The sequence below is a fragment of the Poecilia formosa genome, unplaced genomic scaffold (genome assembly GCF_000485575.1).
Source record: "Poecilia formosa unplaced genomic scaffold, Poecilia_formosa-5.1.2 Scaffold77, whole genome shotgun sequence".
Taxonomy (NCBI): Eukaryota; Metazoa; Chordata; class Actinopteri; order Cyprinodontiformes; family Poeciliidae; genus Poecilia; species Poecilia formosa.
The window spans coordinates 422,720-445,736 of NW_006800016.1; the positions used below are offsets into that span (position 1 = coordinate 422,720).

The window sequence follows — 23,017 nt, forward strand, 5'->3', positions numbered from 1 at the left end:
ATCAAATTTGAAAAATATCATTAATAACAGGTGGGAATCACTTCTGCGACGTGGTTAAGCCGCTCTAAGTATGCTGGCTCACTGGTTGATCAGTTTGCCTTGCTGGTAAAGACCAAAAAAAAAAAAAAAAAAATTTATTAAACATTTCTACCACATTATCACTTTCTTTTATGGTGTATTTTGTTTAGCTTTCTTTTTTTAGAATAACAAAATGTAGAAAAAGTGAATGGTTGTAAACAATTTTGGAAGAACTTTCAAATGTGATTGAAAAGTCAATCACATTTAAGATCAAACAATAAACTATATTTTACACAGTCTGTATGAGAAAGTAATCATGATTCACGAAGAAGCAATTAAAAACAATCACAACCAGGGGCACTTTCATAGTATTTGACTTTTATTAATAAAGAATCGGGTCTGTAAAGTCCGTTTACAATGGCAGATCCAAAACAATAAAAGTGTAACAAATATGACCAAAAAAACAAAACAAAACAAATCTGGTTTTCAAGAGCTCTGGTCTGTAAGCAGAAAACAAAGCTGCCATGATTAACACCTGCAGTGGGAGTGATTTTCAGCATTTGAAAAACTGCATGAGCAGGGAGACAGTCAACGTCAGATGAAGCTAATGTGCAGTAACGTTTAGGCACTTCAGATAAAAGGCAAGCCCATTTCAATCAATTCAGCGCGAGAGGCATGCATGCTCTGCTGCTTCCTCATCTCTCACATCCTGTCCTTTCACTTACTAACACCCATCCTTCCTCCGTCTCTTCCCTCGGCTTCTCAGATTGCACTTCTAGATCTCTGCTTGACGTCGTCTACATTCTTCATTCAGCTAGTAAATCAGGGCTTGTTTGACAAACGGCTTTTGTTTGGATTCCATTTGTGGGATTCATTATGATGGAGAGAGATTTAAAAAAATTCTCCAGGGGAGGGAAAACAGGACGTCATCAGGATCTTTAACATTTAATGACACACTCTTGTTGACTGCTAAATGGAGCAGAACACTTGTTCAGTCATCTACTTTTCAGGGAGTAAACAATGCCGACTTGGGAATCCTTAATATTTATTTTAAGATATTTATACAATGTATTCGCGTGGCAAATTTATAGAAAACAAATGTCAGAATGTCAAGTATTTCCTCGTTATCTCTGGGACTTCAATGACAAATTTAAGGCATTTTTCCTCCTCAGGTTGGAATGATTACACCCCACATTTTAAAACAAGAACAGGAGGCCTTGGTTTGAGCTTACTGTACTTTAACAAGTTTCTGGTATAATTCTGTCTGGATGTCACGAGCCTGATGTAGGCCTTCTGCAAACCAGATTTAATTTGTATTTGGGAAAACAGCCCTGCCCATCTGACCTAAAAGCCACGTTTCGATAAAATGAAACCGTTCTATGCACAGGGAAGTGTATGTATAGATCTCAAAATTGTATGTATATACATCTGTATGTGAATTCAAACTTGTTCACATAATTCTTGTTTTTAGAAATCATGAAAGTTGTTCAATGTTTTTTCTCTACCCCAAGAAAAAAAAGAAGAAGAATGATTTCAATAAATCATTGAAAGTCTAATGTACGCCCATTTATATGCATTATATATTCACGTAAACACTGATGGGAAACTGAGCCAATAACTAAAGACATTTCTATTCTAATAACCTGCTCCAACATTTAAAATACCTAAACATATTTGACTGGAATTTTGGCACTTGGACTTAAACATGAAATGGTATAAAATCATTAAAAAAAAAAAGTCTTTGATCTGAAATGTTCTGATTTTCAGGAATTATCAAACTCCTGAAAGCTGCTACAGCATGTGCGCAGATGAAAAAATGATAATATTACAACAGTGCCAGTGCAGGAATGATAAAGAGTGTGGCTATATGCTATAAAGAATTAGACTGGACACAGGGGACATGGAACATGTTGAGTTCAGGCGTTTGGACACTTTCAGCATGTTTTTGTGGCAACAATCAATCACAAAAAAAAAAGTCTCAGAATAATAAATTAATTTGGGCATGCTAAAATTCTTGTGGACTAAACAACGGTTTGGATATAAAAACAAACTCTCAGCACTTGAAGGTATTGGACCAGTTTTGGCCAGCAGATGGAGACAGAAAGCCTTTGCATTTTTCCACGGCGCTCTTAAATGTCTGTGACATACATATGTCACTTCTAGAGAATGGCACACTTTGAGGGGGGTTTCTCTGTACTGCTGGTGATTTTCACCTCTTTTCCCGCCGAACCCTGTTCACCAACGACAAAAGCAGCTAAACGTCACAAACATGTTCTCTTACTTTTTGTTAGGAAATACATTTATAACAAAAAAAAAACGAACGGACATACCGGCTTCTTGGTGGATTTATACAGTATGTCTCTTGCCAAAGCTAGAAAAGACTGCATAGCAGACAGATTGGAACACAGAAGCAGAGGAAATAAGATTAAACCTTTGCAGCACATTAACAGCGTTTACACAAAACAAGCCCAAAAGTTCAGTGAGGTGTGCAGTCGTGGTGGATTCATTGTGACTCACCTCTTCCACATTAATGCTGGACTTTGCACTGGTCTCGAAGAACCTGATACCGTGATCCTTTGCCAGCTGTTGACATTAGAATAAAGAATATGACTCACAACCACATCCTGGTTCTTATCTAAAGCAACTTTAAAGATAGGTCACCAGTTCTTTACATACAGTGTGCTCAACATTCTTAGTCTGGTACAATTTTTTTTGGTACAAAATACCGACAATGTATCATCTTTCTGTCACTTATGCATGTTACTTTGTGTCACATACAATCACAACACAAAACAAATGCTTTAAGAGTTGAAATAGGCATACAAAGCTAGCCTAAGTATCACAGTTTATATAGTAGACATTAATTACAGTCACATCGGTTTCCTCACCTTCTCTCCCGTCTCCTTGGACACTTTCCGCTTCGGCTCAATGTCGCATTTATTTCCTATAAGCATCTGACTGACCCCAGCAGATGCATTCTGTGAAACAGGGGACGTAGTTATCCGATTAGAGGAGGTCAGCTGAAAATAAGCATTAATCATCACTGCTAGAGTGATGGGATTTAACATCAGATATCTGCTGCAGAGTAAACTCGGAGCATGCTCGGTTCTCCTGTTCAATGCCAGCTGTAGAGTTATTCTTTTTTATGAAAGACAAATGCATCATTTTAATCCAAACAAGCAACACTGTTGGTTGTTGGAACCAATAACTTTTATTGCAACTTCATAAATCAACATGACTTGTTCCCTAACTGTTTGGACAATCTTTTGTTTGACTCCGGTATTAAATTTTGTGGTGAGGGTGGAGGACAGAGTCTCTGCTGATAGTGGAGCACTCGCACTGCGTTGTTGTGCAAGTGAATGCCCTTTAAATCTTTCTGAGGTTTCTTTAGCAACAAAGCAAGACTTTTGATTTCAGCTTTCTTCAATTTTGATAGTAAGCCGCCCCAGATAGTTTTTGCTCCGTCTTCTCAGTTGAGGTCAACCCCCATCCCAGTTACCGCCACCTTTTCACTTGCTTTGAAAAAACGATTAACTTTCAAGTGAACTGTGATAGCTGCTCAGAGAAGCTACTTTAAGTTGACTATTGTGACAAGATTTGAAGCTTCAGTCAGAAACTGCAAGCAAGTATCAGCTTTACCAAACAAATTAAAGAGATAGTTCAGGTTGTTTTTGGAAGATTGTTTCTGTTTTTGTGTTTTAAGCAGTAAACATTTTGTCTGGAATAACTCTCCTTCAAATTTACAGAGTGTGAAAAAAAATCAGAGATATAAATATATTCGCAAAACATTGTAGCTTAACACTGAAATGTTTTTCATACATACGTATTGTATAGCACATAGTTCGTCTGGTCAGATATTGTTCAATATATGCTCTGTTTTTAGTGCTCGCTTTAAATAGGATGGTCATTGTTACTGCCTACAGACCAACCATTTCTTCTATGTAAAGAGAATAAACTGCTATAAATGCTTTGGAACTGGACTTTAACATGAAAATGTTTGATTTATTTTGGCCTCAGTGTCATATCAAGTCAGAGTATTTTTTAAGTATCATCTTTAACTATAACACTCTTCTTGCAACCTCCTGTTGTTTTCCCATTCTAAATTTTGTAATGAAAAATATAGGAATTATTACCCTAAACTTGACTAAAAATATATTATTATTTGTAGTAGCAGAGGTTTTCTGTGCAGAAGTTAAAACTTAATTTTCAATAAAGCTATTTTGTTCTGAATTTACTTCCCTATTTTTTACTACAATTTGGCCCTGAACTAGAATCTCATACGCAATCAAAACAGGAGTTATTAATGTGAGAGCACAATGCACTTTTCTCTGTATTTTTGAAGGTTTTGAAAGTCTGTTTTCCTGTCATAATGAATCAGAATAATTTTTAATAATAAAAAGTCATCAAGGAGCAACAGTTGCAATATTCAGTCTCATGGAAATGGAAACAGTCTCACTTCCTTGATGCTCTTCATCCAGTTTTGGATGTTTTCAAAGGATTTCTCATCAGTGATGTCGTAAACCAAGATGATGCCCTGGCAGAAGAGTGACAACTTAAGTGTTCAGTCACAACATACAAAGTGAGCACAAAGAGAAGACATGCAACATGTTATCCATCCTGCAGCTTCTACGGGTGTGCAGTCCTCACCATGGCTCCCCTGTAGTAGGCAGTAGTGATGGTCTTGAACCTCTCCTGTCCTGCTGTGTCCCTGCACCAATAAGTCAAAGCATTTCAAGCCAGAAACATACAGTGATGCATGTGCAGGACTCATAGAAATATATATATATATTTAAAAGGTTGCATTTAAAGTGAATTGTACATCTTAAAAAATATATATTTTATTGATTTCAACACATCACAAAACAAAGAACCACCTCAGTGACACGTCTTACCAGACTTGTAGTTTCACTTTCTTTCCATCCACTTCAATTGTTTTTACTTTAAAGTCAATGCCTGGGAGATAAAGAAAAAGAGGACAGGAAAAGGCAAAATGAGCAAAATACCCCTGATAGGAAGTCAAACATACACACACTGCACGCAGTATTGGTAAGGTGGAAACTGGTCATTTCCACCGTGTGCACTCCCATCCACAAGCAAGCATGAATTGTTTTTTTCCTTTGAGGATGGACAAGCTGACAGACAGCAGGGAGGGGGCTGTCCAGCACTAAACTCTGCATGCCAGAAAGCCAGCAGCTCTTTTGGGAATGCAGAGATGGTAAGAGAGATAGGAATGAGGGTGGGTGGACCTTCAGAGAGAGCAATGAGATCAGTAAAGGGAGAGATAGGATGGGTGGGGGGAGAGTCAGGACAGAGACTGTTATTAAATAAGAACATGAAAAAAAGTAGTGCAACAGAATAAACCCTGTAGTTTAAGTCTGTATTTAAAAGTAATCTTAAACTAATTAGTTCCATTACAGTACTTTATAAGTTTCATTGAAGCTACTAGAAACTTATTGGTCTTCCTAAATTAAAGTTAGATGAAAATACCTGGTAGGTTCCATGAGAGTTAAGTTCCCTAGAAGTTTAATGAATGCACCTGGTGAATGGCATTAAAATTTCCATTTATAAAAAAACATGGCAAGTCCTTTTAAAGTTTTGATTTGTTCTACAACAGTTCTGTGAACTACCCTGTAAAATCCATGAAGGTAGCTTGTAAGTTTTATGAAAAATATTTATTAAGTTTCTTGTCAGTACCTGGTAATTCAACAAAGTTCCTGCTAAAGAAGGTTCCATGAAAGTGACTGGAAAGTTGTCAGTGCTCACTTAACACTACAGAATGATTCAATGCAAGTACCTGATGAGTTCCTTGAAAATCCTGTTAAGGTTCGGTTTCATGCAACCACCAAGTAGGTTTCAGGAAAGTTCAATGAAACCAACTGGGTAAGTTCTGTGAAAGTTTAATGACAGTACCTAGCAAGTTTCATGGATGATACAGATTACCTGGAAAGGTACTTATGTTCCAGATTCCAGAAAAAGTACCAGACATGAAGGTACAGAGTAAGTTCTATATGATACAGCTCGAGGAAAGTTCAATTAAAGTGCCAAGTAAACCTAGGGAACCTGCAAAGTTGAAAGAAGTTTTATGAATGCTGCTCATACATTTCAAGGTTCCAAGAAGGTTCCATGAAACCACATCAGATCCAGGAAAGTTCCCATCGAACCCTGAGCAAGTTCTGGAAAGTAACACCAACAGATCTAAACTCTAAGCTCAGATATGGGATGCATCATGCAGTGGTATAAAAAAAAAAAGAAAAAAGCACAGAAAAAAAGAAAAGGAAGATATGAGAAATAAAGTGGAGACTAGTTGAGACATGAAAGTAGTCTCAGAAACCAGTTTGCACAGTGTTCGGAATCAAACAACGGATCATGAAATGTCAGCAAACATTTATTCAGCTCATAACTCAAGTTTCAGAGCGCTGACGCAGACAGGCTGCAGTTAAATAAACATTATTCTCACGTACCGATGGTGGAGATGTATGTGGAGTTGAAATTGTCCTCAGCAAAACGGATGATGAGGCACGTTTTACCCACTCCGCTGTCCCCGATCAACAGCAGTTTAAAGAGGAAATCGTATTTTTTCGCCATGGCTGGAGCCCAGATAGAAGGAAGAGGAGGAGGGGAAGATTTAAGCAGTCTCTTTTAAAAAAAAAAAGTTTAAAAACTTCCCTTTTTTGTTCTTTGAGATATGCCAGTCTTCTTTTCTCGTTTTCCCCCTCCCAGCCTGTTAACCGGTAAATTCCGATCCCCCTCAGTGCCTCGGTGCTTAGTTTGGACTGGGCGACAACAAACTCCATCCAAAGTTTACAATGCAAGTTTAAGGTCAAACCTTCATCGCCTGAGCTGTTAAAACTCCATTCTTCTGCACTAAAAGTATCCAAATCCCACCGTTTACAAACACATTGGAAACGCTACGTGGTTTTCAGGCTGTAGGGGAAGAAAAAAAAAAAAAAAACTCGGCCCAAATTCCACTTTGGCTGGGAGAATTACGTAGAGTGGGAGTGATTTATGGGAGTGACCAACTTTTACTGACCGGACGTTAGATGGCGCCACTTGAATAGAAGCTCTGTTTATTCCTGGAATAACAAGGCAGATAAAAAAAAAAAAAAACGTTACAAGTTTCACACTTCAAGGTTTTCCAGTCAAAGATAAACCATTAGAAACATTAAATTGTGTCACAAAAGTCATTTTTAACATTGCGTGCAATGGTGATAAGATATGTCCAATTGTCCACTGACAACATTTATATTGTATCCTAATTTGTTCATGAGAGTTTACTGCCCAGGTCTAACAGCAAAACTTTAATGTAAAGCTTAGTAATAATTTAGGCTGTTACATAGATAGCGGTAGGTTTACGTCTTGAGATTGTAACAGCGGCACAAGATACCAAAAAACGACAATTTAGTTCTGCCTGCATGGGAAATTTCAAGAAAGACTTTCCCCAGATAGACTCATAGAGAATGTAAGGACACAAACATAAATAAACTAATACAAAAAGGAAATGTAAAAACAACAACAACAACAACAACAACAACAAAAAAAAACCTAACAAGGCTTGTGGGCAGAAACATCATATCAAAGTACTTAATTTTATTTTCCTGAAGACAAGAAAATACTTATTCTGCAGAAACATATTTTTCCAGGACTCATAAAACTTGTGTTATACAGCCTTTATATTCACTGGAATGCGCCCCTTCCTATTTGTGTCCATAAGGCCATAAAATAATTCATATGTGACAGAATCATGGCTTATACATCTGAAGAACACAATAACATAGCGCCCCCTGCAGGTAACAAGAACCGAGTCACTTTCTGCTAAAACCTTGTTTTTATTTTACACGTGAATTATATTTATTTTACGAAATGAAATAAATCAAGATTGATGAAGAATAATTCTTTTTCTTTCCTCCTTAATACTATACTTAATATAGCTTATTTTTTAAATTGCAAAATATTTTTTTCTGTCGCTTTTTTTTCAGGGAAATCTTACTAGATTGAAAAAAAAATAAATAAAAAAACGTTTGTAACGTAGGTTATTATTAACATTAATGTTGCCAATTTTCTACACCTATTTTATTTTAAAAAAATGTTACATTGACTATAATGATGTTTTCTTCTTCCTCCCATCAGCCAGCAGTTTCCGGTACGTGACCGACGTGAGTTTTTCTCTTTTCCTTTCTGCAGAGAGTCTTTGCTGGAAACACGCAGACATGCCCGTAAGTAAAAATACCGTTTGTAAAGTTATTATCATGATATAAAGAGTAGGCTTACCCTGTAAGAAGTCGGTACTGGAGTTGACATTTGTGTTTTTTCGTGATTTGGTTAGTTGTTTGGTGTTGCTTTAATGTAAATGTGGAAATGTGAAGCAAGGCAATATGGCGAGAACACGTGTCGGAGGGAGAAACAACGCGATCGGTTAAAACACGTCTAAAAGCCTTCTTCAATTCCCTTTAAGTCAAATTTAGGTAGAAAAGGGTTAAACTGGTTCTGTAGTTTAATACTAAAGCCCAACCAATTGCATTGTATTCAAATATATATATTTTAAAAAACATATGTTTTCATATTTTAGAAATAAAATCTGATATAGCTATCATATGTCCAAAAATGTCCAAAAATATGTCCAAAAATGTACATTTATTTACTGCTGTAACCTTTATTTATTTATCTCTCATGGTTCCTTAAAGTGAAACCTACATTCAGGTCACAGTCTTTGCCTTTGTGTAATCATGTTATAAAAGCTATTTCCTGTGCTTTTCAACTTGTTCTCAAATCATTTAAAAAAAATAACATGATTGCTGTTGCTTTTTAAGTCATTTTTTAAATGTGACTTTCTAATAAGTTATCCTGTCTTTTCTCCAGCTCGCAAAAGATTTGTTGCACCCCAGTCCTGAGGAGGAAAAGAGGAGACACAAGAAGAAACGGCTTGTGCAGAGTCCTAACTCCTACTTCATGGATGTCAAATGTCCAGGTGTGCGTTAATCTACTCGTTATAGTCAATAATCTGTAATCTAAAAGAAATTTATTTAATATTACAAGTACATTTTGCCTTTATGTGTTGCCCTTTCTCTAAACCTGTAGTGATCGGGGTGTCAAATAAGGCAGAAAGTGACTCTTGCGGTTGTTTGCGAGCGAGATTTCACTTGACTCGTTTACACAAACAGCTGCATGGACACCAGTAGTCGGCCATTACGTTCGTCACATAGCAGCAGCTCCCTCTTTCGTTTGGCTTAAGACCTCCATGATGTGTTTCTTACTGTTTTTTTTTTTTTTGTGTGCATTTTGCAGGTTGCTACAAGATCACCACAGTATTCAGCCACGCTCAGACAGTAGTGCTGTGTGTCGGCTGCTCCACAGTTCTTTGCCAGCCGACGGGAGGAAAAGCTCGCCTGACAGAAGGTAGAGACACCACCAGAAGCTCTGTTTCTGGAAAATCCCCTTCATGTTAAAGTCAACCATTTGACACTCACAGAAACGACAATTTTAAGTGTGGCAAGGTGTTTATTTCAGTTTCGCTTCATCGCCCGCACCTGTTTATTTAACTCCTTACAGGTTGTTTCTGAAATTGTCGAGTGCTGTGCGTTCACAACAAAGCAGATTTTGTTCACGGTGTTTTTCAGAGGTTACTCTTGAGTTTGCTCTCGGTGATGAGTGGTGTAGATCATAAATTTGACACTGTGGTCTTGATATTTATTACAATGGCAATAAAAAAAAAAAAAAAAAGTATTGTTAGGAGAATTTCTTTTTTAAAGCCACGACGCTTCCAATAAGGAAGTAGTGCGTTTTACTCGTTGTCTTATCTTGCACCCCACAGGCGTCGCTCCGTTAACTTTAAATGCTGTGATTTAACACCATGACCTCAACACCATGTCAAATCAAGCTTTTGACTTCCAAGCGAAGAATCGACTGGAATAATACACAGAAGCCATGTGCATTAAGTAATGTGTGTAATCCGAAGCTCAAACAGTTATTTCTCTAATCACGTAAATCCATCAGAGATGAGAGGATTTCAAAATCAAACGGCAGAAGCATTTAGTGACGCCCTATTACACAGACTCGTACCTCTTCTTGCTTCTTTGCCTTTCTTTTGTTTGCCTGAGATGTAAAATGAAATTGTGACATTTTCTAAGGAATAAGTCATCTCTAACGTAGAGTTACTGAACTCCTTTTATGAACAAAGTGACTCTTGAGGGCAGGTGGCTGCGCCGGATTTGTATGTATGGGTAAAACAGTAAAAGTAGGTAAACACCTACAGGGATTTATGCCTCACTTTTTAGATGTTTTTTTATTAGAACAATTAAGATTACCCTCCTCCGTTTGTTGCTCTGTGACATAAAATCCTAGTGAAACACATTGATTTTGTGGTTGTAGCCTGACGAAACATTGAAACGCTGGCGCATGAATACTTTTGTGAAGCACTCTGTGTCTACCTGACCCGTGTAGGCAGCAGAGGCTTTACATCTAAACATAGTACAGTAAACATTTTTCAGGTTGCGTCGTGGTTAACTTTCCCACCTTTGCCTTTGTGTTGCCCTTTCATGATGTTCTCCGTGAACAGGGTGTCTATCGAGGCAAACAGTAACTGTCGGTGCTTGGTGTGAGGAATTCATCACTATTGATCCATTTCTGCACAATCAACTGCAAGCACAAACAAATGACTCCTGTTTTCATTCTGCCGTAGCTTTAAGCTCACTACTGATTAGTTTATTTTGTGGGGGGGAAAAAAGAGTGGATTAACTGCTGCACGACTCTTGAGCCTCTAGAAGAAGCGATGACTTTATTTAGTGAATGAGCCGATCCCGAAGGTCGAGGTTTGTTTTTCTCGACGCTCTCTCCCGCTCTGTCGTGCGTTCTGCTGCCCTGGTAACCAACAGCCTCTTTCTGATCTGCATGGGCGCAGCCTCAACCTTTGACTCTAGACTCATGCTTGTTTTGTAGTTATTCAGTCTATAAAAAGCAGATCATCACAGCTAGTACCTGTTATGACTCACTTTGACTGGGTTTTTAAACATTTTTTTTCTACATACTTCTTTTATCCTTATGTAACTACGGCTCTTTGTTTGAAACTGAAATGGATTATTTGACCAATTTCCTCCCCTTTCCGTTTCATCCAGGATGCTCTTTCAGGAGAAAACAGCACTAGTGTAACCAAACCTGGCTGCACATGTGAGAAGGAGAACTTGATGGACGTCAGGTGACGCTGCCAAAGATGCAACGTGGGGGGAAAAAAAGGAAAGGAGACGACAGGAATAAATCATGTGAAGCAGTTAGTGTAAAAGAAGTAACTGGCCCGGCTGGAATCCCTCAAACACCTAATATCTTCTAATTGTTCTCTCTAAATAAACCTGGGATTCACAAGTTGAAATGATTTCACGTTTGTCATCCAGTTTGTTGCTTTTTATCTTTTGACGGGTTTTGAGCCCCACTGTCAGCTTACCACATTCTCATGAAGAGGAATCCTGTTTTGTAGTTGTGGGTCTGAATTTACCGCTTTAAGCCACACATTCGTGGGAAATTGATCTTTAGTAATGAGACTTGGCTACCCAGCAAAATGGATTCCTGCAGATCTTGTTCGAAAACACTAAAGCTGTTTTTAAGAAATGGAGAGTCTACAGATTATCTTTGCTGCAGTTTTATGTAACAGCCTTGAGCATTAATATCTCAACGCTGTCGTCACTCTTGAGGGTTGATTATGGGGAAAGCCTTGCTTTGTGAAACGCGGCGCCCCGAGGTGATATGTTAAATAAAAATGAGGAGTGTAGCTGTAGGTTTGAGCCTTCAACTTCCTGTGGAAATTAAGGGAATTGAGTTCAGAAGGAATGTGAATATTTGAAGCACCTTTCTGGAATTATTCAATGATAACTTCATTGTTGCCTATGCCTATTTGTTTGTGTTGTGTCGACACAACTTGTTAATAAAATCATGGGAAAGGTGACTGGTGTTCTTTATTGAGTGAATAACAGGATTTGTTTCAAATACATTTGCCAACATCCACTCATCTTTTGCCTAACTGTCCATCTAACAAATTGCTGTCAAGTACATTTAATAATCATAGAAGGTGTAGTAGATAAGTACAAGTGCATCAGCTATTTAAAAACTATATTTCAGTAATTCAATTAAAAAGGGAAACTATATAGTATGCAGATTTATTTACTTAGTAACATTTCAAAAAGCCAAACTTTAGGTGCTTGTAACGGTTAAAAATTGTATAAGATCAAAAATAAGGAGTTATAAACTTAGATGTTACCTCCACAATCATTGCAAAAACTGATGCTAATATGGAGAGTTGGAAAAGTAACGGTATAAAAGGAAAATGAGAGTGAGAGTTTGGACATTATGATGTATTTGCTGATTTTTATGACATTTCAATCATCTTTTTAGTTAGATAATTGTAGTGACCACAGTAGTTTTCAGTTTTGCATCATGTTAAATTTAAAAACAATGTCAATGTATATGTTTCTCCAATTGTTCAGTTGCTTAATTTTTTTTTTCTGTCAGGGATGTCGAGGTAGAGCTTTGTGAATATTTAACATGTAACTTCAGTTTATTTCAGGACATAACATTTCTTGCACTTTGATGACAGTGAAATGTTCTCTTGCTTCTCAAACGAAAGCATAAACAAACTCCTTGATGTTTGCAGTTCATTCAGAGCGCTTCAGTGTCAACATAAAGATAAGAGAACATTAAGGATTTAAAATACACCAATCACTCCAGCTGAGACTGTTAAGTATTGTATTGATTTTTGGACTATTTGAAGTTAGTTTGTTTTCCAGCTAATGTGTTTGAGTTATTGTTGAGGAACTTGATGAAACTGCCCAAAGAGATGGTTTTGCTCCCGTTGCTTTCCTATTCCTCAAGCTCCTGACATGATTTGGTTGTAAAAAAAAAAAATACATGTTCAGGAAACTGATCCCAGAGGATGAATGAGCAGATTTAATTCTCCAAACATCACATTGCATTAAAAAGAAATGAACTTTCTAGTCTCAGTTTGAGAGACGCTTTCTTGCTTCCTTCTCTGTGGATGCCTGCGAGACGCTGTGAGGTCTGAGCACATCGTCATCACATTGCAGGAGGCCTGATCTGGTCAGCGCTGACACCAGGCGGCCTGCAGGCACGGCAGCGTCTCCTGGACTTCAGAGGAAGCTGACCCCAGACAGAGTCTCAGATGGAGGGTGCAGCTGAAGCAGCTGGCTCAACCTTTCCTGAGAACAGACTCCACATCTGTAGCCAGCTGGCGGCAGTGAAAGGCAGAGGGGACAGAATAATGAGATCTTCTCAAAAGCACAGATTAAAGAAGATGGTGATACTGCTAAGTACATAAATCTGTCACCAGAGGGCGCTAAACTGTAACGATTGCATCTCCATTTCTTATGAAGCCCATAGAAGACAAATAGGCCTAATAAACATGGAATCGCTTTGTTTTTGTTCTCATTAAGTTTGAAATGTATGTGCTTTTGTTTTTTATTGTTGAGTAAAAATATTTATTGATATTATAATTTACCCCTGAATGCAATTTGTATTGGTGACATTTATCTATGTTGCATTGTGTTTTCTGGTCGTTCAGCAGAGCAAGCTGGTGGTGATAATCTGAAGTCGTGTGTGCCAGGCTCTGTGTGTGTTGGAAGCCGAGGAGAAAATGGAATGAAAGGATCAATAGTGAAGGGCAGAGAAATCTGAAAAAGCGAGGATTGAGGTTTTTTTTTTCTTTTTTTTTTTTGTCAGTGCTGAGGCAAGCTGCACGCATTCTTCTCCCTGAATCAAATCTAGCAAAATGGAAAAGGTTAAAATCAAAATTTGTTATGAAAGAGAGCTATTGAGAGAGAAAAATCAAGAAGCAGAAATGACAAGGCCGTACGAAATGATGTAGAACATAGGTTCTTTGAGTGCAGCAAGAATTGATCAAGGTTAGAGCTAAATAGCTCCCCTCCGACTGAGTCCAACCGGGCAAACTCCCACGCTGAGTGGGGGGTAAACCCTGTATAGAACCACAGTGAACAGTGATTTCATCTGAGCGCACAGTTTGAGCCTCCTCTCACCAAGGACAGAGTCATTATACATTATAAATAACTGTGGTAAACGCTGGTGGGGGGAGTCTGGCTGCCCCCCCCTACCCCCGACAGACCTCCATTATATCACAGAAGAGACGCCTGTCAGCTTCGTCCAGAGGAGGAAGACGTCTTCTGTCACAAGTTATTTGTTGAATTTATTTATTACAATATTAGAACAAATTTATTTTCTCGTAGCTTGAGACTACTTCTGCCAGTAGTAATGATAAAATCATGTGTGCAAGAATGGAAACTGGTCATGTTTTTTTTTAAATCAAAATGTTCAGGGGCGATAATAATTATGGCAGTGAGAATTTAAAAAGAACATTTAAGATGTTTTTTCTACTCAAATTAAAGGCTGGAGTTTTCTACTTTTTAGTGTGATGGTGTACATTTATTTGAAAGCTTTTCATACATCCTCACAATGTATTTGGAGGTTGCTGTATAATGATTTAGATGCTTGAAACAACACATTTTTGCAGTAGTGAAAACAAAATACCAGCGTTTCAAATTCAGAATGGAAGTCCCTGAGCAAATGAGCAGCTTAAATTTAATATAGAGTGAAAAAGCTTTTATTTACCACTTGATCTTTTTTTGTTTTGTTGTTGTTTTGTTTAAAAAGAAAAGATGGATGATCAGTTTGACTGTCTATCAAATATATTCTTCATTTATTCTAATTCTTTGCTTACATGTTTTGAAAACAGCACAATACTTAGAAAATGTATTATCTTCAGTTATCATTAGCATCCACAGGGTGAAAAGATGCTTTTAACTGTAACCATAACAAAGAAGACAGAAATCCCCGACTGTCACACAGCACAACATGGAGGTTGAAGACAGCTAGACAGAAAATAGATGGACAAGTACAAGTAGAAAAAGAGAAGGCAAGCATGATGAAACATATGTGTAAGAATAAGGCTGCAGAAGGTGAAACTAGTCACAGAGCCCTGGGAGGAGTACATTCTGCTGAATATAATCTTACAAAGTAGCTGTCCCTTTTGCTCCAACATCACACAGCTGATAAATTAATAAACATAAGCTTAACAAGACCCCCCTCCCCAACCCACACACACACAGACACACACACCCTTTTTGCTGGACTGAGGGTCACCGTGATGGATGCTTCCCATGAACTGCAGTGAGCATTAAAAGTCAGGTGACCCGGCGAACACAATCAGTCATGTCAGATTGCCAGAGCCTGAAATTAATCATTCCCATCTGTGGCCATTTCCTGCATTAATTATTCTGACTATGTGGCTTAAATAGCCTGGACGCTGCGAATGTCTCTGGGCACGAGGGGACGTTTATGAGGAGATGTTTGAAGAGTCAGAAAGATCTGGGGTGGTCAAACTTTTACATCCCTGGTCACAGAGTAGCAGATGTAGCGCTTCACACCATGTGAACCTTTTCTCATTTTTAGGCAACACTTCAGTTCTTGTCAGAGTAAGCAGGAAATGGGCTTAGCATAAAGGAATGACAGTAAGTTTTGAGGAAGATGATAAATGGTGAGGCTGCACACATAGACAAGCAAGGCGCAGTCAATGGATAGACGGATTGACAATGAATGGTTTCCAAAACAACAATTTTCATGTGCTAAGACATTCGTCTTGATAGATTAAGGGCATTACTTTATTGATTTAATGTGCTCCACTGTAGCTCAGACAGCACGTTTAGAGTCATTGTCCTGCTGGAAACTGAACCTCCGCCCCAGTCTCAAATGTTTTGCAACCCTTATTAGATTTCCTTTCAACATTAGCCAGAGTTTAACCCCATCCATCTATCGATGGATGGAAAAAGCATCTCAACAGCATGATGCAGCCATCACAGTGCTTCGAAATAGGGATGACGCGTTCTAGGTACTGTTTATATTCATCAAATGTGGGATGTTCTGCAACACTTGTTTTTTTTTTTATATCTATGTCTAAAAGCTAGAATTTGGTCTGACCTGGTCAGAGAACCTTCCTCCATAGGTGTGCTGTTTCCCTAAGGTGCTGGTGAAGAACAATTAAAGGGACTTCTTCTGTTTCTTTCAGTTGATTTCTTCTTGCAACTCTGTATTTATATCTACATTTGTGGAATACATGGCAATTAGCATTACCAATAAATTCTTCCAGAGAGATGGATCTCCCTCAGAGTTGCCACTGGCCTATTGGTTGCTCAGTGGGTTCTGGGAGATGGCCATGTCTTGATAGTCTTGCATCTGTGCCATACTCTGTTGTATTAAACATTTACTCATGAAATGTTCAAAGCTTTAGACGTTATTTCTGTCCCTGCTGCAAATACTCTACAACTCTCTTCCTGACCTGTCTATTATGAGGCTGTTTGTCCAATAATGTTCTGTAATAATAAACCTCTGAGGCTTTCACTGAACAGAAGGCTTTTTATAGATTCATTAATTTTGATTAAATTACACCTATTTCCCATTAGGTTGCTTATTCAATCAGCGTGATTTTGCATTACATTCAAGATTTTCTCTTATTTTGTCATTTGTAAGCCTCACTTTTCAGATTTTATTTAATTACTTCCCAGTTACCTACTGCTTTGTGTTGATCTTTTGTCATGGAAGAATTTCTGGATGAGAAGAAATAAGAAATTTATTAAAACCTTGCAAGGTGAGAAGAGAAATACAGAGTCAAAGGAGTGTGCCAAGTCTGGATATGGCTTCATTCTATAGGTTCTGGTCAGAGAAGATAGACTTGATTGGACTATACAGTAGGTCCAATCAGGTGAATAAAAACAGCCTGTTCCTTCTACTGACTCAAAGTGTTTGAGCATCTTGTTTGCTTTATTATTGCAGGCAAGCATGTCCTGGTGATTTGGGTTCTGGCAAAGAGCAACTTCTGAGATACAAAAAAAATGACCAGAAATGAATAAAAGTAGCTGTTTTGACCAAAAGATGGTCATAAAAATATATAATCATCTTTATAAGAAGGTCACAGTGTTTCTCGGTTAACCAAGGGGACAGACGTGACTCAACCCTCCCGTTATGTTCTTTTCTGAGGGACAGCAATAATGTTCCCGGGTCAATTTGACCCGTGGAGTGTTTAATCATGCAGTAGTGTCTGAAATCAAAAAATTCCTCCAGAACATTTTTGCATCTGATTATTAATTCCAACACTAACCATTTCAATCAATATTTGCGCAATGATGTTTTTTTTTTATTTCTCACAAATACAGGATCAACGACACAACGTACTCATTTAGACATAAGAAAAAATGTGATTTACATTTTTTTTGTGTCCACTGAAAAACCTTCACACACACAAAAAAACAATAATTATCCTTGAAATTGATCTTTAGTAAAAAATGTTTGTATTACATTTTGAATTTTTTTTTTCCAAGGGTGATCTTTATAATTGATCTTGAGACATGTATACTGTTCTGGGTCAAATTGACCCGCTGATTAAGGCAAGACAAATGAGCCATGAAGAGATATTTATGTTTTATTTATGTTCCCCCCCCCACTTCTGCTGAGTGTCCACTCAGTGTGGGCAGAGTTTGCCCACAGGAACAGAAAAGGCTCCCGTCAAAAGTTGTATGAACACCTGCTTTCTCGCATTTTCATAGTGAAGTAAAGAGAATAGTGAGAATGTGCATATGCATGTATGCATGTGGTGTGCTGTGTGTGTGTGTGTGTGTGTGTGTGTGTGTGTGTTTGTGTGGGGTGAAATATGTCTCATAGTTGCAAGGAAACATATAGAATTGGACATTTTTTAAATCTTTTTTACCCTTCAACTTGACTGCCGGGTCAAACTCACCTGAACAGCATCTATGTATAATGTAGACGCAGGGGGGCTGCAAATTTCATTTTCAACTTACATGTTGCGTGCACCTATTAAGGCAAATATAAAAAGTTTCACGCAGAAACTTTTTATTCCAACTATTTTAGAAAAATGTTTAAACTTTAAAACGGGTCAATTTGACCTGCGACATGACAGGAGGTTGATTGATCAGATCCAGACAGTTGAAACAGTGAGAGGTCAGGACGACCTCAGCCAAAACTGCATTACAGAATGTGGAGAAGAGATTGGGTGCTGTCATCCAGGACAAGTTTCCACCTGTTTTCACACTAAAAAAACAAAACAAAAAAAAAGAAATCTGAAAGCTGTTTCTGCGGTTGTGAATCAGATTTTGCAAATGGAGAAATAATGACAACAAACACTCCGTTCGTTGCAGCAGGCTTTATTGCACTGACACAAACTGTTTCCTCCATCTCTTCATTTGTTTTCTAATTCACTAAAGCATCACCCACGCTCTTGCTCCAATAAAGTCCCATATCGGGTCAGGCAGGTCTGGGCTCTTCCCCTGAAGGCATACAGGTGGAAGGCAGGGGACACACACACACACACACACGCACACACACACCTACACACAAGCACACACACACAAACAACAGCAGGCAATTTACAGTCTCTGGTGCACCTGACCTACATTTCAGCGGAGCGCGAGACAGCACCACAGGAGAAGCAACTCATTATGCATGTGAACACCACAAAAACACCTTATCAGCCCAGCAGTGCTGGTAACTGTCATATCCTTAAACGAGAGACGCTGCCTAACAAATAAAATAAGCTTTTTAATCAAAAGAAGATGCTCTAAATGCAAGGTGTATGTTTTCTTGTCTTGGAAATAGAACAATGGGGTTTTGCAAGGTAATTAAAACCAGTGGGATGTTTATTATGCTTGTTTTTGCCGAATTCAACGGTCACTATGATGATATGCTAATTAGAAATAAATGTGTTTGGACGTAACTCAGCATCCTTTTTCAGTCGTCGTCCAAATCCCTTCGTAAGGAAGGTAAATGGAGAGGGAAAAGGGGCAGAGGGAGGAGAAGATGGAAGAGGAGAGTTCAAGTGAATACAAAATCGTAATTTAATCCTATCTGTGTGTGTGTGTGTGTGTGTGTGTGTGCGTGCATGCGTGTGTGTGTGTGGTTGCCTGGTTGTGCATTCACCTGAGCATCTATGAATGGGTGCAAGAGCATGATAAGCAGAGGGAGCTATAGCTCTGGCACCAGTTAGGTATGATTAAAAAAAAAAAAGAGCAGAGGAGAAAAAAAAAAAACTTGGACCTACAGGTGTGGACAGGAGTTTGCATCAGAGTAGGAAGGAATAAAAAGTAAGCAAGGGAATAGTTTGCTGGACAGGCAGGGAGTTAACATGAAGTTTAACCTTTCTCTTCAACTGGCCAGAATATTTCACTGCAACAGACCTAAATCTGCTGCCTGTAGTGAACTTAAAGTGGCTACAGGTGCATCTCAGCAAATTACCGTATTATCAACTAGTTATTTAAAATCACATTTTCAGTTGCAAAGGAACGCTTGTGTAATATTTACATTTATTTGTGTCTGGATTCAGTGCACATCACGAATTTATTCAGGACATGGACGACAGCCTTGCTAAGAGGGTTTAATAATGTCAAAACAAGTGAGATCCAAACTAAAAGCAACCAAACTAGAAATCATCCCAACTAAAAAGCAACACCAGGACCTTGCAAAAACAGTGCAGGGCAGATGTTTGAGTAAAAATTGACGGAAGATTGTAAAATCACAAAAAGGGAAATTACATGTACCATGAGGGCTTTAATAACCATGCATTGACCAGCAACCTCTCCTGACTTAAACCCCATAGATAATTTATAAACTAGTGTCATGAGAATAATAGAGACACCAAAGCTAACAGTATTGAGGTCACACATGGCACAGCACACTGATCCATTTTCACTCGGCTGAATTTTCGGTATTGAAAATCATTATGTAATTTATGTAATGCAGTTTCTGAGAACCTTGACATTTTTTTTTTTTCTTAGCCTTAAACCCTTAGCAGCTAAGTTATTGTAAATGATTATGGAATATGAGCTTCTCTTTGTGAGGAATTAACCTTTCCTATCTTTTAAAATGTGCCTGTGCAATACTTGAAAATCAAATTTGAAAAATATCATTAATAACAGGTGGGAATCACTTCTGCAAGTTAACCCACTCTAAGTATGCTGGCTCACTGGTTGATCAGTTTGCCTTGCTGTTAAAGATCTGCAAAAAAAAAAAAAAAAAAATATATATATATATATATATATATCAGGAAGAAGGAAGTCTAAGAAAGTGAGGATAACAAAAAAGGAAGAGGAAAACAAACTTAATGCACAAATGAAACTCAAGTTTGATATCCAGAGGAGTTCCTTGTAGCCCATTTATGTCATTTATGTCAGTGGAAGTCTCGTCAGGGGAGGAAGAGAAACTCGGGTCCCCAGAGGTATCATTAAGAATCTCGTCTCTCCCTTTATCTTGAATCAAGCTAACAGCACGAGAAATAGGTTAATGTACAACCTCTACTTTTTCTAATGTAGCACGCAGGGAGTGTGGGTGGTCTGTGTTGCTATGGAGACAATTATGTATGGTTTGCTTCAAGGTGACCATGGTGAGGGTGCTTCCAACAGTAAAATGTAGTCACAACATGTAATTATTACATTTAAGCTGGAGTCTGATTGCATTCAGTCTAATGTAGATGTTGTTAAACAGTGTTTTAACAGCGCTGTGTCTATAAAATTATTTACTCTAATTTTTATTAAACGCCCAACAAGACATTCATAGATGTTCAATATCTCTTTATTCTGTCTGAATGTTGTCAAGCCTTCTGTTGCATTCTTGTTAAAACGTAAGAGACTGTCATGAAGTTCTGCAGGGTTGTGTGCTTGGACTAATACTTTTTACATAATTTATACTTATTTTGAGTAATAATATTAGCTGTGGCAACTGTCATGGCTTCCTTGACTTTTAACAAACTTCTATTTAATAATCACTAATAATTAGAACCTGGAATGAATCCAGTTAATGATGACATACAACAATTAATGCATGTTTTAGATTAAAACTGGTGTTAAAATACTCTTTGTATCAACAAACACTTCATAGAGAACAACCACCGTGCAAGTGTGAGTAAATGTGAGTGTAAGTAATTTAAAATGTGAGAAAAGAACATTTATTTATGCCAAAATATAAGACCACCTCTGCTGTCTGTTCATTGTAGACCTGAAACCTCACAGAGCTGACTGTAGATTAAACTGAAACTTTGACTAGACTTTTAAAAGCCTGAAAGTAGATCTGTTTCAAGCTGCAAATGCATATTCACCTACGTCCCTATTACATAAAATACTAATGCAGAAAGATTACTAATGGATCCAGCGTGGGAAATGTTAATTAAAAAAAGGCTCAAAGTGTTTTGCTACAACCTTCTTTTGTCTTTTTTATGGCTCATCCATTTGAGTGTTAAGTGCGGACGTTCAGCGGGAACATTTATCAAAGTGTGAGGCTTGTGGCTTGTTTTATGATGTAAAGCTCTTTAAGATCTTACTAATGTTCAACATTAAAGTGGTGAGGTTAGGAAAAGTCCTGAAGGGGTTGAAGTGTTGAGTGGACTGCAGCTGAGGCATTAAAACAATTACAGTCCTAATGATGTAATTATTGACAGGCTTGTTGAAGGAAGAAGACGGTTTTTGGAGGACAATGAACTTCTCTACCTTTCTAATAATGTCATTCGGAGGGTTGATAGGTTGTTAGGTGTATCAAATATATCATCTATACAGTGGTGTGCAAAAATATCCTTACAAACTTTTTAATTATTTTGCACTATTACTGGAAATTTCTGTGTATTTTATTTGGAATTTAATGTGGCAGAGTAAAATAGTAGGACCTGGTTCTGACCTGTGAGGAAAAATAAGACAATTTTTAACAAGTAAACAAAAAAAAAGTGAGGCATGAATTTGTCTTCAGTTCTTTCTCCACTGCTCTTTCGACTACAGTCCTTTTGAGGTGCGTCTCTGCATGCTTTGTACATCTAGAGACAAAATGTATTGCCTACTTTCAACGCAAAAAAGCGGAAGATCTTTAAGATTGGAAAAAGAGCATCTGTGAGCAGCAGGATTCAAGACTTTCCTCATCTTCCCAATTTGATTTACATCTGGACTTTGACTGGGCCCTTCTACTACATGAATATGTTTTAATCTAAACCCCAATGTAACTGTGGCTGTTTATAAAGAGTTGTTGTTCTGCTGAAAGGTGAAACCTTTGACATGTTTTCTTTCTGGATTCCAGGTATTTTGGTTCCTTCTGTTTTCCCATTGACACTGACCAGCTTGATGCTGCCACCACCATATGACACACGATGAGTTCAATGCTTGGCTTACAACTTTGCTTTAAATCTCTGCACATCTTTATTTGTTCTTTGGTCTTTGTTAGACTTTCACAGAACAACTGGATTTACACAGAGAACAAATTACAGGAAAGTTGTAGTAACGGATTCTATATGGGAGTATTAAAAAAGGTCAGGAATATATGAAAATACAGTGCTTTACAGATTTTCCATAAAAATTAAAAAAAGCATTTCTTTTTTCAAATCATTTACTTCATATGGGTATTTATACATTTGTTAGAGAAATCCTTCAATCTGCAAGATAATGTGTGTGTTGTGGCGCTTTAAGGGTTGATTGAATCTCAGCCTTGTGAATTGCGGCTTCTTTCCTTACTATTACAGTATTCTCCTTTCATCATCGCCACAGCAACCTTACAGTTCAGCTCACAACGAAGACTCCACACTTCTGGCTTTTATCATAGAGACGTCTGTAACTACAGCACTGTAAACGGGAGAATGTGGCCTCTGCCAGTTCAGCATAAAACACAGGCAAAAATCCACACACACGCACACAGATTGTCCGGGCCTTAACGAGGGAGGATATGATTGGGGCTGTGCTGTCAAGCTGCTCAGATGTACAGTAACGGCGTGTGGATCAGCTCGGCGCTGTGATCCGGTCTCCCGCTGACAGAATCTGGTGACATTTGGGCTGATTGTTAAAGTGATGACATTACATCTGACAGCTAAACCACATGATCACAGGCCAGCACAGGCAACTGATAATGGCAGCCTACCTTAAGCACCAGCAGGACGGGCTTCTTCTCCACTTGCAAGTCA

General features: G+C 38.1%; 2 protein-coding genes across 3 annotated transcripts; one reads left to right on the top strand and one right to left on the bottom strand.

The window, feature by feature from the left end:
* Positions 1–376: 376 nt before the first annotated feature.
* Positions 377–6,987, bottom strand: LOC103140786 (ras-related protein Rab-13). Of its 2 annotated transcripts, XM_007556080.2 has the most exons (8): positions 6,480–6,985; positions 4,911–4,971; positions 4,666–4,726; positions 4,475–4,552; positions 2,907–2,996; positions 2,536–2,601; positions 2,349–2,399; positions 377–2,249 (listed from the first exon to the last, which is right to left on the bottom strand). In XM_007556080.2, exons 1-8 carry the CDS (start codon positions 6,601–6,603, stop codon positions 2,178–2,180), a joined length of 603 nt encoding a protein of 200 aa, XP_007556142.1. In that variant the 5' UTR covers positions 6,604–6,985; the 3' UTR covers positions 377–2,177. The 2 variants fall into 2 exon arrangements, with proteins under 2 accessions (XP_007556142.1, XP_007556141.1); XM_007556079.2 differs by having other exon boundaries at positions 2,349–2,601; positions 6,480–6,987.
* A 1,137-nt stretch (positions 6,988–8,124) lies between these two features.
* rps27.2 (ribosomal protein S27, isoform 2) lies at positions 8,125–11,947 on the top strand. Its single transcript, XM_007556081.2, has 4 exons — positions 8,125–8,231; positions 8,875–8,983; positions 9,301–9,411; positions 11,127–11,947. The coding sequence occupies exons 1-4, from the start codon at positions 8,226–8,228 to the stop codon at positions 11,153–11,155; spliced, it is 255 nt and encodes an 84-aa protein (XP_007556143.1). The 5' UTR covers positions 8,125–8,225; the 3' UTR covers positions 11,156–11,947.
* Positions 11,948–23,017: the final 11,070 nt, after the last annotated feature.